Here is a 20,454-nt window from a genome sequence, read left to right as displayed (position 1 = left end):
ATTTTTTTTATATATTTTACAATAACCTTTTGTTCCTAATCTTGTAAAAGAAACTCATAAAACTTTATATATATATACATATATATATATATATATATATATATATATATATATATATATATATATATATATATGAATATATATTATATATATATATATATGAATATATATATATATATATATATATATATATATATATATATATATATATATATATATATATATATATATATATATATATAAATTTAATCATTTTAAATTCAACAAATAATTCGTATTATTCCATTCACGTTAAAATTTCATATTAACAAAAATCACAATTTATCAAGAATCTGAAAATAAAAGTTATCTCACAAGTACAGACACCAAAATAAATCGACATCGAATTAGACTGCTGATTTCACATTGGAATAGAACGATATAACGTTTAAGGGTACATTGTTTTTTATTTGAGGAGTTCAACTAGTAAATAAATATGAATATAATAAAATATAATACACAACTGAGATATCTAGAAATATTATAATTAGGGATAGGCTCTAAAATTTAAATATTTGGGATGTATACTAAGGTAATTCCACAGAAGTTATCATTTATTATTTGATTATAAAGGCATCTATTTTGGAAAAGCTGGCATATGGAAAAGTTTATCTACATTTCGCATGCATTTTGGACAAAACTAGAATGCTTTTAGATAGAAAATAAAATAATTTTTAAATCACTAAGAGAATTCCCAGTGATTGGCTGTATATCATAATATGCTAATAAAAAAGGAAGTATAAGTTTTGTTTTTGTAGTAGGAATATTTATATACCAAACATATTTAAAATAATTGTTAAATTGAATCACAACGTTGATGATGGTCTCATACAACCGAAAACGTTTTGATTTAACTTAATATTTCTTTTAGATATAGACCTACTATAAAAAAATAAGATTTTATACTTTCTTTTTTATTTGAATAAATAATTTATTTATATTGAATGATGAGAGAAATAAAATTCATATATGGCAACATACTTAAATCAAGTCATAAATAATAAATATACACGAACTTATATGAAAAATATTTAATTTGAATTAAATTGGCAAGTATTTGTTTATATGGTTGGTAATTAAGAATATTGCCAGATTTTTTGTACTATTATTGATTTCTAAAACATCTACAGTACTAATTTTCAAAAAAATTGGTTTTGTAATGTAATATTTTGAAATTATTATTTCATTATGATTTTCCTGTATTAGATTTTCTGCATATGAATAATCTGTTCTATTGTTATGAACATTTATTTTATGTTCGTCCATTCTAAGCTTTCTACCCATAATATTATATATTATAAATAAAATTTGAAACAAGTTCCACAGTTTGCAAGCAATTTAAAATTTGTTAATGATTTTTGATATTTGGTTTAACCAAGCGTCCAAGGAATTCATTATTACTCATTGGATAAGACGTGATTTGAGAAGATCGAGCGACAGCAGAGTCGTATTTGTTTACAGCATTTAGAGTCTGTATAAAAACAATGAAAGACTGTATTACATATTAGATATATTATACTCCGTTCGCTGATCCCAGTCCTAACTGTAGTAAATTTACTAATCATTTTTTTGTTATGTTGGTTAAATTTTGACCGACTTGAAGTGGATGTAAATTACTATACAACCAAGCACACGTGCTCATAGTCAATATTAGCTTACATAGTCTATTACAAAATAGAGCTGCATCAATTAAAACAAAAGTTTAATTGTTTATTTTGGAAATTTTATAGTCGTTTATAGATTTGTATTTACAAATAAAAAGTTTTTAATGAAAATTGATAAATATACAGTCCTACTATTTATGATGATTCCTCTTTTTTCAATGACTATTTCACTAAACTATTTTTAACTGATAAAAAGTCATAGCAACGCCACGTTTCCTACTGACAAAACTCCTTACTGTCCGTGACATACACAATTATGACAGATCCGTCACGAAGGTGTCTGGTAATTCTATTGTTACCAGTTTGACAAACGTCATTAAGGTGTAATCAATTTTGGACAGATATAATTAATCCAGACGAAAAATCAAGGAAAAATCGGAGTTCCTACGGGTGATAAATTTTACGCTTGAAAGATGTACTACCATAACGGAACTAGCAAAAATTCTCAAGTAATGTGCCTTTAACATGAAAAAAGGCAATGGCGAAGACTATAAAGAGTCGTCTGTCAAGTCAATGTGGAATACTACAGCAAAAATGGTACAAGGAAAATATTTTACGGAGTACGGTATAAAAATCAAACGTTTCACAGATATATCTTTCAAATGTGCAAGATTGGCCAGAGATACCAAGCAGAGGCAGCTTCAAAGCGTTCAAGAAAAAAGAAAACTCAGTTCAAAAGCATTATCCACCGAAGAACTATTAAAAATCATCCAAAGCTACGACGAGAAATCCCTCGAGGGAGCATAAAAAAAGTTTTTTTATTTTTGCTCAATTGAACTTGCTTGGAGAGGCAATGAGGCCGTAACTGCAAGATTCACTTTTTCCAGAAGAAATTTAATGTTATGGGAGGATTAACGGACCGAATGACATACAACAGCATTTTTTTCCAAAACAAATCAAGGCGGTTCGAAAAGTTTGGCTGGTAAGAAATTCACCAAACGAAAATTTATGCCCAGTTAGATTAGTTTTGAAATTAATGGAAAAAAGAGGAACATTATCAGACAGACTCTTTCTTACCGTTCACCCCAACCGGAAGTATAGATCTTGGTTCAAAAACTGTCCACTTGGAATCAACACCGTATCTAAGTGGACAAAAATGTCAGCTAAAAAAATTGGAATAGACATAAAAAAAAAATATAAAATAAAAAACCATTCTCATAAATCTTCAGCTGTGTCCGCCTTGTTCAAGCAAGGTGTTTCTGAACAAGAGTTAAATGAAGCTGGACCTTCGAGCTCCCAAATGCTACAGGTCAATAATACACAAAATCATGCTTTGGTAGAAAAGAATGGGCAAACTACTATAGGTTATAATAATTGTACATTTAATATTGTTAACAAATAAAGATTATGTTTCGTTGATATGGTGCATTAATTATCTCGTGAAATAGTCTTGTCGAATATCATTCGAGAGAAAATTATGTACCGGCAAAATTTTCTTCTGGTTTTATTCAAGTTTGTTGGTTTTTGGCAATTTTCACTCATGAAATTTTGACAAAATCACTCGACTGACGTCACGTGATTTAATTGTCAAAAAAGGGCTGCGACAATTTTATTTGGGTTATTAATAGTAAAGCGGTAATTTTTATTTGGTATATTTCCAATAAAATTAAGTTAGATTTTTACTTGACACAACTATATAGACGGGTTTGACAGTAGTCATCTAGCGATTCATCATTTTTTTAGCGGAAATATGTTTAAATAAACAATCAAAACACCAAACTCATTATTTTGCTCATAACAAAAACTTGTCTATTTGGAGATTTGACCTCAATAGTCAACTTTTTCAGAAGAAAAAGATACACATAATAAGATATGCTAAATTAAAATAGGATAATAAACAAAAAAGTTATTGCACAATGAACAACAAAATCGCTGTTTTTAAACATTGTTAATAACTTTTTTATTTTTTATTAAAATTTGTTTAAAATTACTGGAATTTAAGGGTCTTATCGTGTTTGAAATGTGTGCAAAAGATGGGCCAGATTGGTTGAATAGTTTTTGCGAAATTTAATTTGTATATAAGATTTTTTGAAAAATTAACTAATTTCTGAGTCCGTCCAGACAACTTGACTGAATGGATCTCAATAATCCGGGGCCTATTTTCTTTATTAAGACATATATTAATAACCTATGAAAAAAAAGGTTTAAAAAAATTACATTTATTGAAAAGAAGGAACTGTCACATTTATGTACACAAAATGTTTTAATAATAGCACTTTTTAAAAGTTAAAATTACATTTATGTACACAAAATGTTTTAATAATAGCACTTTTTAAAAGCTTAACATTTACAATAACTTGTAGAATTTAGCTCAAATTAAATCGCATGAAATATTCGACAAGCTGGTTAAAAACACAACTTTTAGAAAAGAAAAGAGCTCCTACGACCTTTAGGAGCCAAGATAGCCCCTTCTTTTTTTTTAAATCACTTTTATGTTTACTGTCAGTCTTTTATGAAAAAAGTCAAAGTTTTTAACAAAACTTTTAGCAAAAAAAATTATGCAAAATTGTTTAACAAGAGTGTTGTAAACAAAGAGTACTTTTCGTTCCGATTAGAGTAAAATGAGTGGGGAGAACTTCAAAAATTCAACATAGTTTCAAGATAGAGCGCTCGGAAAAAAATTACATATCTCGGCTCCTATTGGACTAATTTTTTTTTTTTTTGGCGTATAACGTATAACGTTTAAATAATATTATTTATCGTATTTTTTTACCATTATTTTCTCTTGGCAACATCCACTTTTGTTATAAGAGGACTATTTCAAGTAAGATTACAAATTTAAACTTCAAGAACTTACATATAATTTCTTCTAATATAATAATAATATACGATTTCGGGTTCTAAAAATATTTTGTTCATCTATAAAACTGATCTGTTCAAATTTAATAAGAGTATTAGGAAAAATTGTTTATAAATAACAATTGATGATAACAATAAAAGGTTTCTACATCCCGTAGTTATTAGCTGCTTCGTTTTGGATAATTTTGCAATGAAAATACGATAAATGTTATTATTTTACCGTTGTACCACAGTTTTAAAAAGGAAGGGTAAATTTAGTCCAGTACAACCAGAGATATATTATTTTTTTTTTTCGAACGCTCTATCTTGAAACTATGTTGGATGTTTTGAAGAGCGCAGCTGGAGCTTCATTCGATTTTAATCTTAATGAATATTACGATAAATATTTTATATAAATTTTAAAATTATTTACTTTAGTTTCATTTAGCTCCGTTTATAGAATTTTGCCACATGATCAAGGTCACTTTTTAATGCAAGTAGGAAAAGTAAAAAAACGTAAATACGGCGTTGTTAGTTTACAGGTGGCTGTATTTGCTTTTGATGCCAAATGTTAAAAAGTATTTTCGTATAAATGACGCTAAACTCTGAACATGGAATGGCACCACAAGAAAAAAAATTGGTACAGTAGGCCGTACTGTGCGAAGCTTCATACTATTTTCTGTATTTTTAAATTCTAAATAATATTTTTAAAATTGAAAAAAGCAATTTTATTATTTATTTATTATTTTAGTTGCACGTGTAATAAACAAAAAAAATATTTAAGAATTACATAAAACCTATTATAGATTTAATATATACCTTCTTATAGATTTTAATAAAATTAAATCTATTTTAATAGATTTTAATAAACGATAAAGATAAAACCTTATGGATTTTAATAAAATTGAAAAAGTTTACATGTTGTATAACGAACGCACTTCGTCACGTCAATGGACTCTTCTAACTGTTTACAGCGCCATAACAAGGCTCTTTTGTAGTAGAAGTAGCGCCACGATATTTTGTGGCGCTACTTCCGTGACGCCGTGTGGTAGCGCTACTTCCGTGACACTTGCCTTAGCATTTTACTATAGAGAAATAGTAATACAACGCCATTATAGAAGCTTCGCTTAAAAAGTAAGACCGCATTGTTCGTAAATAGAAGAGTACGGAGTACTTAATTATTTAAAAACACTACATTCGTGGATCCATTAGACTACGTTGCATTAAGAGTATCGTAAATAGTTTATAACAGTTATTCTACATTTAAAAATTAGTTGATCTCCTCATATTTGTACTCGTCATCGCACTATACAGAATGATAATGTATCACAAAATCAGAAAACAAAATCTCTTTTGTAATATAAATACATAAACTCAGTCTAAGATAGCTATGTAAATATTCAAAAATAATTTTTTTCAATCATCTAAAACGATAATTTCATATTTCTTTTCCTGTTCCACGAATACAACGTCATCGTCGTCATCACCATCCTCAACTACTGAATCGGCCACCACGGCTAAATCTTCTACATGTTTAACACTTCCGTTAACTTGTACGTCAGTGGTAACACAGTTCTCGTTCACTTTTATAACGGAATCGGAAGAAGTGGACGATACCTATAATTAAATAAAATATGTAATTTTAATTATTTTTTGTTAAAACTAAAGGTACCTACATAAAAAGTATGATATAAAAATTTCTTCAAATGTGAAAATTGAATTTTTAAGGAAACATTTTAGAAAGAAAAATAGCAAATAGTTAGATTGGAAAGTCAGATCAATTCCAATATAAATGATCAGCTATCTTCTGTTGCAATATAAAACTTTGACATGAACGGGTTTTTTTGGCCTTAGGTTCAAGACCTATTTAGCCAGACAATTGGTTGAATACGTAAAAACAATTAACTCCTACACTTCCTTTCAATTCATTTCTGACAATTCCCTAACTGTTCGTTCATTAACTCAATTTCCTATCCTTCCCATTGAAAACACTATTGGGTGACTATACAAAAAGGATTGAACGGGAACACACGCTTCACGCTAAGGTGTCCTTCATAGCGATTTTTTTACACAAACAATACAGGCAACGGTTAAACGTAAATGACATAAAAGGAAAGACAATGGGAAATACTACAACTAACGTCCTACCATTTCGGATTCACACAACACTGAAAAGGCAGTTTAGATTTTTTGTTTGGTACGTTTGAAAAATTCCCATAAAATCGATCTAACAGTTGGATTTCGACTACCTAAATAGAGAATAGAAGCAACGTTCTGCGGCAGTATGATTTTTTGTTGAGAGATAACTTGAAATCAAAATTTTATGGTTTCTTGACTATATTGACATTGAAACATCCAGTGGTTAAGATTGTCATAACTGTCATTACATTCACATATATCAGTTTCGGAAATTTTTATTTTATATAGGTAAGCTATACATCTAACATACATAGTATAAATTTTCTGAGAGATGGAGTTTGTCATATATAATCTTTTTTGAGAACGATTTCTGGAGTGGAAATAGAAACGTCAAATTTTTTAGGTAAAGCTGACGCAGTCAAGCACCTTTTTTGTGCATTACTCATATAAATTCTCTACTTTATTCTTCAGGTAGAGTACATTCTAGTCATATCTGTATTAGTGGCTTATAAAAGAGGGTTACAATCCTTTAACTGCCAAATTTGAATATTTCTGCTTTTAGATTGTCTGATCCAGTTTACTACTTCTGGCTAGAATTTGGATTGCTTAATTCATTTTGTTCACGTCTGTTTGGTAGTTTAGTTTCCTCTTAATCAAGTTCTGTAGGAATCCATCTTCACCTCTATTTTCTCCATTAAGTAGCGTACTAAATTGTTCCTTTCACTCTGCTCCATGCTAGAGATCTTACAATAACAATCTAAATTTATTGTTTTACAAGTTTAGAGGTAATCACCAAGCAAAATTACTTTTGCAACCCAAAGGACTATTATAAACACTTGCTTGGCTGATTTGTGAACCTCAATTTCTTAAGAAAAACTAAATATTGGGTCCCGGGCCTCTTATTTCTTACCTATTGATCGCCTTAAGGAGTAGTACGACTACATTTAAATTCAGCAATATATTTTCAATTAAAAGTAAGAGTTCTTATGCACTTAGAAAAGTACGTTAAATTTGTTTTTGTATTACGTCCGCGATATTGAATTTTACCATTATGAAAAGATATTACGATACGTCAGCTTTGAACAGTTGTAAATATATGAATGAGTTTGCAACTCTGCACATCTACACGGAATTTCACACATCTACATTATATTGATATGACCCCAAACCAAAAATCCATCAACGGTATGGGTGTTCCAAGACAAAACAAAGCTAACAACAGTAGTTCTCGCTCGCAGCGTTGGAAACAAAATGGTCGTGAGTTTTTTTGGTAAAAAGGGACATGTTACCAGTATTTCTTCTGATAATGGTGGAACCGTCAACGCTGAATGGTATAAAACCATTTGTTTGTCTGAAGTGTTTGATGAGCTAAGTAAAAACAACCGGAATCGTCGCATCCTCTTGCATTAGGACAATGCCAGCTTTCACACGGCTCATATACCATCCGAGTATTTGAAGGCAAAAAACATATATTGGTATGTCATTTTGCATAATATCCTGACTTAACACCGTGTGATTGCTTTGCGTTCCTAAGAATCAAAAACAAACTAGACGGTAAACGTTTAAGACGCCGGATGAGAATGAGAGAGCTAATTTTTTTCAAAAATATGTTTTCTTTAAATTATGTGTTCAAAACTTTTAGAGTACGCCTCGTAATATAAAATTAATATTTAAAATAAAATAAAACAAGTCTGGCTAATTGGCTCTGCCAAAGCCATTTTTCAGAAAAAAAATTAATTAAACAAAAAAAAAATTACTTACGTTTTGTAAACTATCGTTTTTGTCGGCTTCATTTATTTCTTCTAACTGAAGAGGAACGTCATCACTGTCTTCTCTAGAGCATGATTCAGTAATAGCTGCAGTAAGATCAAAGAGTTTCTCTTTTTCAGTTGTGTCTGGTACTTGAACTGCTGATGTTGTATCTGCAGCTACAATGTAATACAGAAATTTTAGTATAGTTAATTACGATCAATTGTTTGTAACTTATTAAGACAATAAATCGAAAGTAAAACGTATATTCGAGGGCATTCATATGTGTAACCAAACTACTTGGTAGAGTTTTAGTAAAATACCACACTCAAATTTGACGTGTTTAACTAAAAATTACAGTTTGAACATTTTTTTCTTTTCCTTTCTGTTATCTGCTGTATATAGACTCTCGACTAACACCCGATGGACCTTTTATTTGAGTTTGGTATACACATTCTCAGTTAATCCGAGTGTCTGGTTATACCTTATACCACCGTCCTATATATCCATCGGATGTTCTCTATTAGCGATTGGGACACGCCGTATAGGAGATTTTGGGACTAAGTGGACAGAACTTCTCCACCAGGTCTGTTCTAATCAGTTGCTACTTAATTTTCCATTTCCATTTTTGGACATAGGCTTCTACCAACTCCTTCCACCGATCTCTATCCTGAACAACATACTTCAATTTGTTCCGGCTATTTTTTATATGTCATTTGAGGACTTCCTCATGGTCATCTACCTTTGTAAGGTCTCCACTGTTGTACTATCTAGCACAGATAGAAAAAAAATCAGTTTAGAGCTCCCCTTAAGCGCCGACGCCGGTAGTATTTTGCACAATGCATATATATATATATATATATATATATATATATGTATATGTATATATATATATATATATATATATATATATATATATATATAAAGTAGTTAGGTATTATTGACTGACACGTTATGTAAAATAAAGTTTTATTTTGAGGTTGCAGTCATTAATAGGGCAGGAATGTAAAACTCTTTGTTCTTGAATCAAGCTTTCGCAAAATTTATTTGCTTCTTCAGGATATGCTAAAATATGGTATCAGTAAATACAACGAAATTAGAACTAAATAGCATTGTATAAAACTAGTATAAAAACTTACAACATGAGGTTAATCCATTAAATTTTCAAATTTACAAAACATTAAAACTTAACTTATTTTAAAAATTATACAGTTATGTAAGTACAATATTCCAATTTAATTTAATTTTGTAAAAATTCATTATGACATTGATTATGTTAATGTTTGATTTATGTCAGAAAGACACTCGTTTCTGTTTATTATATTTTTTGTTGTTGATAACTAGCTCTTGATTGTTATTATGGTTACGTACAAAGTGGCGCCAAATAGGAATATTTAAATTTTTTGAAATTCTAATATTTATAGTCAGAAAATCTAATATTGGACAATTATAGTATTAATTTTCGTAAGACAGAATGTAATTATAGATATTGCTTAGTTTATCAATATCAGTTTTTTTATTAACGCATTGATATTTATTTATGCATACCATTTCTAAGAATTCTCTTTTATTTAATTGGTTTTCACGTCTTAATATATTAGTTTCATTGAAATTAAATGAATGATTTTTATTAATTGCATGATCTATTAATGCACACGTATTTTTATTATTTCTAAGGTCACTTTTATGTGATGTTAGTCTGCCTATTAGATTTCTAGATGTGTGTCCGATGTATGACTTATCACAATTTTCGCATGGTATTATATAAACTACATTTGAGCTTTCCATAATGCTAATAGGTGATTTAGTTTTTGTATACAATGATGCTAATGTTTTAACATTTTTAGTTGCAATTTTAATATCAGAATAGTTAGCAAAGACTTTAGTTAGTTTGGGTGTTAATGTTGGTATGTAAGGTAGTGATGTGAAAGTAAATTGAGATTGCACGATTTGTTGATTTGGTTCTCTTGTTTGATTCATGTCAATCATTCTATTATTAGAATTGTTAAATAAAAATTTGTTAATTATTTTAATTGGGTACGAATTCTCTAATAAAATGTCTTTAAGTTCTAATAACCCTTTGTTGATGTTATTGATGTGTGATAATTTGACTATTCTGTTTTTTAAAGCCAATATCAAATTTATTGTCATATGAGGTGGATGTTGTGAATGATAATTAATATATCTGTTACTAAATATAGGTTTTCTGTACCATTCAGTGCTTAATACATTTTGTGCATTACGTTTGATTTTTATGTCAAGATATGGGATGCTATTTTCTATCTCTTTTTCACATGTAAATTGTAAATTCAATAGTCAAATTATCACACATCAATAACATCAACAAAGGGTTATTAGAACTTAAAGACATTTTATTAGAGAATTCGTACCCAATTAAAATAATTAACAAATTTTTATTTAACAATCCTAATAATAGAATGATTGACATGAATCAAACAAGAGAACCAAATCAACAAATCGTGCAATCTCAATTTACTTTCACATCACTACCTTACATACCAACATTAACACCCAAACTAACTAAAGTCTTTGCTAACTATTCTGATATTAAAATTGCAACTAAAAGTGTTAAAACATTAGCATCATTGTATACAAAAACTAAATCACCTATTAGCATTATGGAAAGCTCAAATGTAGTTTATATAATACCATGCGAAAATTGTGATAAGTCATACATCGGACACACATCTAGAAATCTAATAGGCAGACTAACATCACATAAAAGTGACCTTAGAAATAATAAAAATACGTGTGCATTAATAGATCATGCAATTAATAAAAATCATTCATTTAATTTCAATGAAACTAATATATTAAGACGTGAAAACCAATTAAATAAAAGAGAATTCTTAGAAATGGTATGCATAAATAAATATCAATGCGTTAATAAAAAAACTGATATTGATAAACTAAGCAATATCTATAATTACATTCTGTCTTACGAAAATTAATACTATAATTTTTCAATATTAGATTTTCTGACTATAAATATTAGAATTTCAAAAAATTTAAATATTCATATTTGGCGCCACTTTGTACGTAACCATAATAACAATCAAGAGCTAGTTATCAACAAACAAAAAATATAATAAACAGAAACGAGTGTCTTTCTGACATAAATCAAACATCAACATAATCAATGTCATAATGAATTTTTACAAAATTAAATTAAATTGGAATATTGTACTTACATAACTGTATAATTTTTAAAATAAGTTAAGTTTTAATGTTTTGTATATTTGAAAATTTAATGGATTAACCCCATGTTGTAAGTTTTTATACTAGTTTTATACAATGCTATTTAGTTCTAATTTCGTTGTATTTACTGATACCATATTTTAGCATATCCTGAAGAAGCAAATAAATTTTGCGAAAGCTTGATTCAAGAACAAAGAGTTTTACTTTCCTGCCCTATTAATGACTGCAACCTCAAAATAAAACTTTATTTTATATATATATATATATATATATATATATATATATATATATATATATATATATATATATATATATATCGTCTACTTCGTTCCTCCAGGATCTTCGGGGTCGTCCTCTTTTCTTCCGTCCTATGGGGCTCCATTCGGTTATTCTCTATCCATCTGCTGTCGCTAGTTCTTCTTACATGTCCATACCACTTTAGTCTTTTTTGTTCTATATGTATTAGTATGTCTGTTTCTATTGATGTTCTTTGCTTTATTTCGTCATTACTTCTCCTATCCATTCTTTTTACTCTACAGCATCTTCGCAGCCATTCCATCTCTGTTGCTAGTATCTTACTGCTGTTTTTCTTGTTTATAATCCAATTTTTAGCCCCATATGTCATAATACTTCGCACTAATGTTTTATACATCTGTGTTTTTGTCTTCATATTTAGGTGTCTAGGTTGTTGCCTTTTTCGTGGTTATAAACCTCAAGTATTTGAATTTATCCTTCTTCTCCAGCCTTGGTATATTCTTTTGTAGTTTATTCATTATGTAACTAAGATCTTCTTGGTCCTATGCAATCACTACTTGATCGTCTGCAAAGTTTAACGTATATAGGTATTCGTTTCGTACCGGTACTCCCATGCCTTCGCATTTTTATTTCCATGTAGTCTTTTCGACAACTCAACTATCCCAAAATCACTATGCAAATGAATAAAAATGATAACAAAAGGCCTTTAGCATTCCACTGTTTTCTCTATTAAAGTATTCGTACATTGTATATCATCATTGGTTACGTAAGCTTTTCGGAATCCTGCTTGTTCTCGAGACTCTAGGTTAATGTTAATAATAATCTCTAATTTTTTTCCATTATTATACCTATTAGAGAAAGCATAAAAGACTTATCGGTTACTAATGGACGTAACCGATAAGTCCTTCTAGAGACGTAGGACAGATGGCGAATTTCTGGCGCCATAAAACTGTGATCCCCAGCTATTGATTAGTAATCCAGATAGAGGAGTCTACATAAAAGACTCTACACAAAAGAGATCCGGTAAAAAATCCGGACTTTACGGTGGAAATAATCGTGCCAAGAAGTGAATGACCACACGGTACTATACCGCGAACGATACACTTGGGACACAAGGCAAAATTACACTGACAATTGGCTTTATTTCTGTACGAGGGAATATATACGACCTCTCTATGACCACAACACCTCGAGCTGTTTTTAGTAATTTTAACGATTGTAATCGGTAACGGGTATCAACAATTTTTATTAAGGAACCCAAGGACTTTTCTTATGTAAAAGTGATTTCAGTTAAATTGGTTGAAATTTTGCAGAGAGGTATAGTAAATTTAAAAATGATTGATATCACAAATTTTATAGCAAAGGTCTAAATACAGGGTCAATGCAGAATTTTCCCTCGACTTTAATATGACCACCCCGACACCCCTTAAATATAATACATCCAAAAATGCAAATGAGCAAACATTAAGGGATTAAGCAATAACTTTACGCCTCAGTGACGGAGAACATAAAATTACATTAATATAAAAAAACTAAAATGTCAATATTACGTACCCACATTAAGTTTTATAAAAATACTAAATATTGGTTTAATTTAAAAAAAAAACAATAAATATATTTCGGGTACTGGCGTCATATAAACATAAAATTAGTTCTCTTCTTCCGATAAGGAGACATCATAATCATCATCAGTTTCTTAATTTCCCACAATAATAATAATTGATTCAATTATTTACTCTATTAACATATTGAGTTTTCAGAATGTTTCTTCCTCTCCTATGACACGTCTTGAAGCTTTTTGCCAATTGGCAGATGAAATTTTTAATATGGAGTCAGATAATAGTTGACGAACATCTAGAAGTTTAAATGTTGTATTATTTCTCACAGTGATAAGGTGATAATCGCAACACATTAACTTTATGTTCTTTTACTATTTTATCTATACTATACTTCTTAAATTTTGGTGAATACTGTTTGCATAGCTGCAATAACCTTTTTGTGAGTAAACCTTCTACTGGCAGTACTATTTCTTTAGTTATTAGGCAATTCAAGAGTTCTTGCTTTCTCCATTTAGTGTTAGGTAACGGTTCCTTTAATCTTGAATGGTAACTGGCAGTGTCCATGACTATGCCATAATAGGTCGGTAATAAATCTATCATTTGACTGAAATATTCCTCAAAAATATCAGCAGTCTTTTCTTCATGGTAGTCGTTAGTAGAATTTTAAATAAAATCTAGCAAGCTTCAATCAACAAATCCTTTATCTCCTCCAATATGAGTGATGATTAAACGACAACCTTTACCATTTGGAAATTTTAGGCCCGTAAACACACATTTTACAAATCCCTGACGAGCATTTGTAACCAGTTTATCTTTCCAACCTTTTTTACAAAATGCCCGTCATTTATCCATGTTTTATCGAAATAAAAAATATTTTTGCCTTCTCTGTTCAATTTTCGAATTTCCCTTAAATATTGCCTCCTTCAACAAAGAATTTCTTCTTTCTCAGCGCAGATTTTCTATTGTTATTCTCATAAACGAATTCTAATTCACGTAAAGTTTTCCATAATTTATCTCGTTTAACGTTCGACAAAGATTCGTCTTCATTAATTTCTACTAAAAGTCTATCCAAAATAGGAATCTTTTTTTGTAAATAAAATGAATGAACTTTTCTTCGAATCGATTGTTTTACAGCATCCTCTACATGAATGGGTTTTCTCCCTGTTGACGTTTTAGGTGTTTCTGTAATACTTCCACTCGTTCGTTGCTTTAAAAATCTATAAATAGTTACTTCTTCAACTCCGGTCATATCTGAACACTTAGAAACTATACTCCGAACAGTACTTGTAAAATGTTCATGTACAGGAGCATCAGGTACATTTAACACTAGAGTTTTCATTGGCACGGTTAAAGGACACTTTAATTTCACAGCAGTACGTTTATGACATTTTTACTACACAAGTTCATTTATTATTATCGCTTTTATTCACTTATTATTATTCTGCATGTTATAATCATAGAACTTTACAAACACAAACTGTTAATTTTAACTAAAGTAATTCACAATCTGCAAAATACGTTCTGCCAAACCGGTTCAGATATGCAAATGGAATTTGGTGGGTTTTAAAAGTTAGTTATTCCGCATTTTTTGCCATACCATTAAGACTTTTATATTCATCATTGGCGTGCATACGGGTAATGGTCTCAATTTTTTAAAGAAAAAAATTTGTACTTGAAACATTGACATGTTTGAAAATAAAAATCATGTTTGAATTCCTTGTTTAATTCGTAACAAAAAATATTCATCCTTTTTTTTTCATATGAGGCTCCGTTTTCATGCACAAGAATCTTAATGCGTATTTTTTTACTTAATACATTCTCAAGAAGTATTTACAATAACATTAAACCAGGACAATAACAGAAAGTATCACTAAAAAATTAATTAGGCGCAAAGCTACAAAAAATGTTCAAAATGACCTCCTTGAAACGTGATACAAGATTCAATTTTAGCCTGACTGCTTGTCGTATTCGCGCAAATATTCCTTGCGTATTTCATACTTACTTATGTAAAAGTGGTTTTACTTAAATTCAGTGAAACATTGCAGAAAGGTAGCTTTGGTCATGCTGATAAAAAATTCTAGTATCCCAAGATTCAGAAATCAATTGTTTCTCAGTTATAGAGCTTGAAAGTGTCGGTTTTAAGACCATTTTTCAAAATCATGAATTTGGGGTATCCCAATACTACCTACAAAATCCTACCAAGAATATCCCACTTTTTTTAACAGGTGAAAATTAATAAATGTCATTTTGATACCATATTCATGTACATATATTAAGATTCAGATGGAGTATATTGAATGTGTGAGACTGGACGGTACGTTTCCAAAGTCATGATTTTGAAAAATGGACCAAAAACCGACATTTTTTAAACTCTAGGACTCAGAAACAACTGATTTCTGAGTATTGGGACCCTGAGAACTTTTAATCAGCTTGATCAAAGCTACCTCCTTGCAAAGTTTAAGGCAACTTAACTGAAACTACTTTTACATATGTAACTGAGATATGAAATACACCAGGAATATTTGCACGAGTACAACCCATGAGGCTAAGAGTTGAATCGTGTCACGTTTCAGGGAGGTCATTATGAATTTTTTTTGTAGGTTTACGTCCATCGAAAATTGTATACGTGTTACTTTCTGTTATTGTTCTGGTTTAATTTTATTATATTTTATAGTTCTTGAGAATATATTAAAGAAATAAAACATACGCATTAAGATGTTTTATTTTTTTTTGCATATAAAGGGCGATCCATATCAAAACGGAAAGAATTATTTTTTGCCACAAATTAAACGAAAAATTGACACCATTACCCATATGAACGCCAATGATGAATACAAATCCTTAATTGTATTTCAAAAACTGTGCAATAGCTAGCCCTTAAAACCGACCAAGTTTCCTTTGCATATTTTAAGCGGTTTTAGAGCAATAAATAAATCTAAAATTTTAATACCCCGCATCTCGGGAAACGAAGCATTTGCAGATATCGTTTGTATAGCAAACTATCATTATTTTTTCACGCAGAATCACTCCCTAGCATGACCAAAGCTAACCCTCTGCAAAATTTCAGCCAATTTAACTGAAACCACTTTACATAAGTAAAGTGCCGGGGCCCTTTATAATACCTAATAATTGAAAATTGTGATGTGTAATGTAAACCAAATAATTGAAAAGAAAATTGTATGTATTAAAAAAACAGGCCGAAGTATCCGAATATTAGTAACATATCTGTCACTAATATTTTGTTTGAATTATGAAATCATTATCAGCCAAATTATTGAAATTAAATAAAAGCCAATTAATTTTGATTTAAATAAACATTACTATTATACTCGTACTGGCGTCATTAATGTACTCTTATTACTGAATTTTGTTTCATCACATTTATTTATTGAAATTATAACACGCTTCTATTTCAATATAAATTTTATTTAGCTAATTTTTAGGATCCAAAATGCCCTAAAATTACCGTATTATATTTTAAAGAAAATTTTATTTATTAAAAAGTGGGCCTGTCCGGGATTTGAACCCGGGACCTCTCGCACCCGAAGCGAGAATCATACCCCTAGACCAACAGGCCGTTAGTTCCGGTAATTCAAATGACAATAGAGATAAAAATAACCATTAATATCACCATTAATATAACGACTTCGCAAAAATGGGTACTTTATCGTGTAATTTAGAGCCTTAAATATTATAGTTTTTAACGTTAAGGTTTTCCAAAATGGAAATTGAAACGTCAATAAACTTATTTTAAACTTAAATTATGGCTTATTCCCAATAAAAATATTAATTGTTAACGTTTGTTAGAATTATTATTGACATAAAAATGACTTACTTATGGTTTAAATTTTAAGAATTTCCGAAAAAAGAAATAAATTTTAATTAAACGGACTATTTAAGCACTTTGTTCTAGTAACAATAACATATTTTACAATATTTTAAGGAAACATCAAAATTTTATTTAAATATAATTGCGGATATAACAAAATTAGTAAATCGTCGGCGATCTGGCAATATAGTTCGTCCCAAACCCTTCTTTCAGTGCGTCATAGTTGATCGAATTCTCTCTAACACATTAAGCTAGAAGTGACAGAAAAAAACGTGAGTCTGTGATTATTATACATAGAACTTATTAGAACATTAGAAAATTATTTATCGTAAAGCTAATTCTACTTACGGATGTATAATTGGTTGGAGTTTAGAATGCGCTAAATAGATATCCAATCAATGTTGCGCATAAATATAATTTGACGCAGATTGTCTCCGTGACAGAACTTTCACAATGTCAACTGATAAAATGATAATTGTCATTCCAGGTTAGTATTATCAGACATTTTACAGTAAAAATTTAATTTTGTATTTATTGTCATAAAAATATTTTAAATATGCCGAGATATATCGAAAAAGAACAAAGACTAATATTAAAATTATTAAATTATTTTCAATTACAAAAAGACGGATTACCATCCTGCAACTGTCAAATTTAACTAAAATGTCAAGCAATAATTCTCGATATTCTTAAAATCCTATATGACGTCAAAATTAGTGACGATTAGTGGTTTGGGACAGACTGTACCTGCTATATGCGAAAACATAGTTTTTACAGGAAGTAAAAAAAAACGTTGCCAATTTTAAAATCGTTTTCACCTGACCTTATAATTAATACAGTTTAAGGATTTTATTATTATACAGGTATTCTACATATTTTTAGTTTAATTTTTTAAAAATATTAAAAATAATGTCAGATAAGCAGGTTTTGTCACAGATTTTGTTAGAGTTAGCAGATACTGCATGATACTTATATTTTATATTATTAACTGTTAAATGGTGTTTACAAATGTTTATTGAATTATTTGTCAAACTTAACTATCTAGTTACAAAAATAAAATTAAAATATCGTTTAGGTACTATTTCTATATTGAACTGTTTTGTTTTAGAAGCTAGATGTGGGGTTTGTATTTCTTCCTTTTGGCCTTTTGGAGAATTTTCCTTTGTATATGGGAGAAGATCGTAAAACACGTGACATTCTTTTGATGAAACTCTTCAAATTTTGTAAGTGACTCCATTTTTTTTGAGTGATTTCATGTTTGAGTGATATTGGTTTCAATGTTTTTGGGTCAAACAGCAAGATGCTGAAATTCTTCGTTAAAATTTAGTTGAATTATTCTTCGGGATTATACCATAAAGCTTTAATGTCTACAAAAAAATTATTTCTACCAGGTTTGATTGTGGAGTACTGCTGCAGTTCTGATCTGGCATAATCTTTAAAAAAGTCGTGACATAACTTCATATGGATCAGGTTTTATTCTAGCCTCTTTCGACGCTTTAACATAATCACTTGGTAACTCAATAACCCTATTTTTTAGTTTTCTTTCAATACAGCTATGTACAGTCACATTCCATTTGTGTGTGACCTTTGGTAAAATATTTTTGTTTAACTGAGACTCTATACTTAACGGCAAAATTAAGAAGTGCTTTGCCATAACATTGTTTCGGTTTTGAAATGTGCAACCGTCTGAGTAAATTACGATAGGTAGATTTTCTCTCAAGCAGTGCCTCTCTATATAATCCATTAAACAAGAAATAAAAGTGGAAGCCTGCAAACCGCACTCTACTTCTGTAAACCAGTAACAAGTAGCTTAATGAGTTGTAGTGTTATATATGGTAAATTTGTGGCATCCCAACTTTGTTTTGAAGTATATTTTAGTGGCATTCAGTGAAGGTGCTACTTTTAGAGCTTGCAAGTCCATACAGAGCATCATACTTCTTTCTTATGAGCTTTAGCCTTATCTTCACGTTGTTCATTTCGAGCACTCTTTTTCTCTTCAACATGTTTATTCCATACCGCTTCGTCGATATTATTTTTTTCGTGTTCAATGCATAAGTTGCAACGATCTTTTTTGGGGGAAAATAAGGCAAGATTCATATCCGTAAACACTTGCTTAAATTTTTTGATGTCCACGAATTGTACATGTTTTTCTTTGCAAACCGTAACATAAGGATTATGCAACTGTTTTATTGTTGTAAATTCTTGTTCCAAATATAGTTTGTTTGTATCTTTTCTAACATAGTGTTACGATAAATATCATGGCCTATAAAACTGTAAATATATTATGACTAATTCTTTTTTATGCTAGTTATTTCGGCGCTCAGTTGAAAGACCTGTTTACCTGCCGACAGAAATTTCTAGTCCCTTCGCTAAAAGACCTGTTTGGTTCCACGGCGTTCGAAGAAGTTCCGGAAGGTCAATGAAACCTCGAGAATAACTTCTTCTTCTTCTTCCTACTTTATAAATAGGCAAAATGCCTGTTTTACTTCGGTTTTTAGCCTCAATTGACGTTGTCTGACCATCTTTTCCTCGGTCGTCCCAATGATCTTCTTCCATTTGGCGATTTGTCTCTTGCTATTCGTACTATTCTATTTTCTGTCATTCTTTCGATGTGTTGCTTCCATTCCACTTTTCTTCTTTTGGTCCACGCGTTTATTTCCTCTATACCACATCTCGCTCGTATTTCCTCACTTCTTACTCTGTCTCTTAGAGTTTGGTTTGTTATTTTTCGTAAGACTTTGATTTCTGTTGTTTCCAGTAGTCTTTGTGTTTTCGCCGTATCTGCTCTTGTTTACGCTGTGTACGTCATTATCGGTCTTATTGTTGATTTATATATCCTGGTTTTCGTTTCCGTTGTGAGGTATTTATTTCTCCAGATTGTGTTGTTGAGACATGCTGCTGCTCTGTTTGCCATGTTCACTTGTTTTTCTACTTCTTCTTCCACTTTTCCGTAACTTGACAGTTTTATTTCCAAGTATTCAGTTTCCATCACTTGTACAATAATTATTTTGTTATTTACGACTAGTTTACATCTTCTCGGTTCCGCTGTTATCACTATCGCTTTAGTTTTCTCTGTTGAGATCTCTATGTTGTATATGAGCGCCGTATCTTCGAATTCTTTAATTAATCTTTGTAGGTCATCTTCATTTTCGGCTGTTATTATGGCGTCATCGGCGTAGCATATTATACTTATTTCCTTTTCTCCCATTCTATATCCTCTTCT

The 20,454-nt window shown here is 30.1% G+C and overlaps 1 protein-coding gene and 1 non-coding gene across 2 annotated transcripts in view; both read right to left on the bottom strand.

Moving 5' to 3' along the window:
- Positions 1-200: 200 nt before the first annotated feature.
- The window catches only part of LOC140443471 (uncharacterized), a 39,626-nt gene continuing 19,372 nt past the window's right edge, over positions 201-20,454 (bottom strand). The window contains exons 3-4 of the mRNA XM_072534756.1: positions 8,382-8,548; positions 201-6,098 (exon numbers count right to left, since the gene is read on the bottom strand). Coding sequence (XP_072390857.1) covers positions 5,898-6,098; positions 8,382-8,548 — 368 coding nt within the window. The 3' untranslated portion in view covers positions 201-5,897. The remainder of the gene's footprint in view (positions 6,099-8,381; positions 8,549-20,454) is intronic.
- On the bottom strand, positions 16,908-16,979 carry TRNAP-CGG (transfer RNA proline (anticodon CGG)). The gene has a single exon. It is a non-coding gene; the product is annotated as a tRNA-Pro (tRNA).

The sequence above is a fragment of the Diabrotica undecimpunctata genome, chromosome 6 (assembly GCF_040954645.1).
Source record: "Diabrotica undecimpunctata isolate CICGRU chromosome 6, icDiaUnde3, whole genome shotgun sequence".
Lineage (NCBI taxonomy): Eukaryota > Metazoa > Arthropoda > Insecta > Coleoptera > Chrysomelidae > Diabrotica > Diabrotica undecimpunctata.
This window is presented reverse-complemented; position numbering and strand designations above follow the sequence as displayed.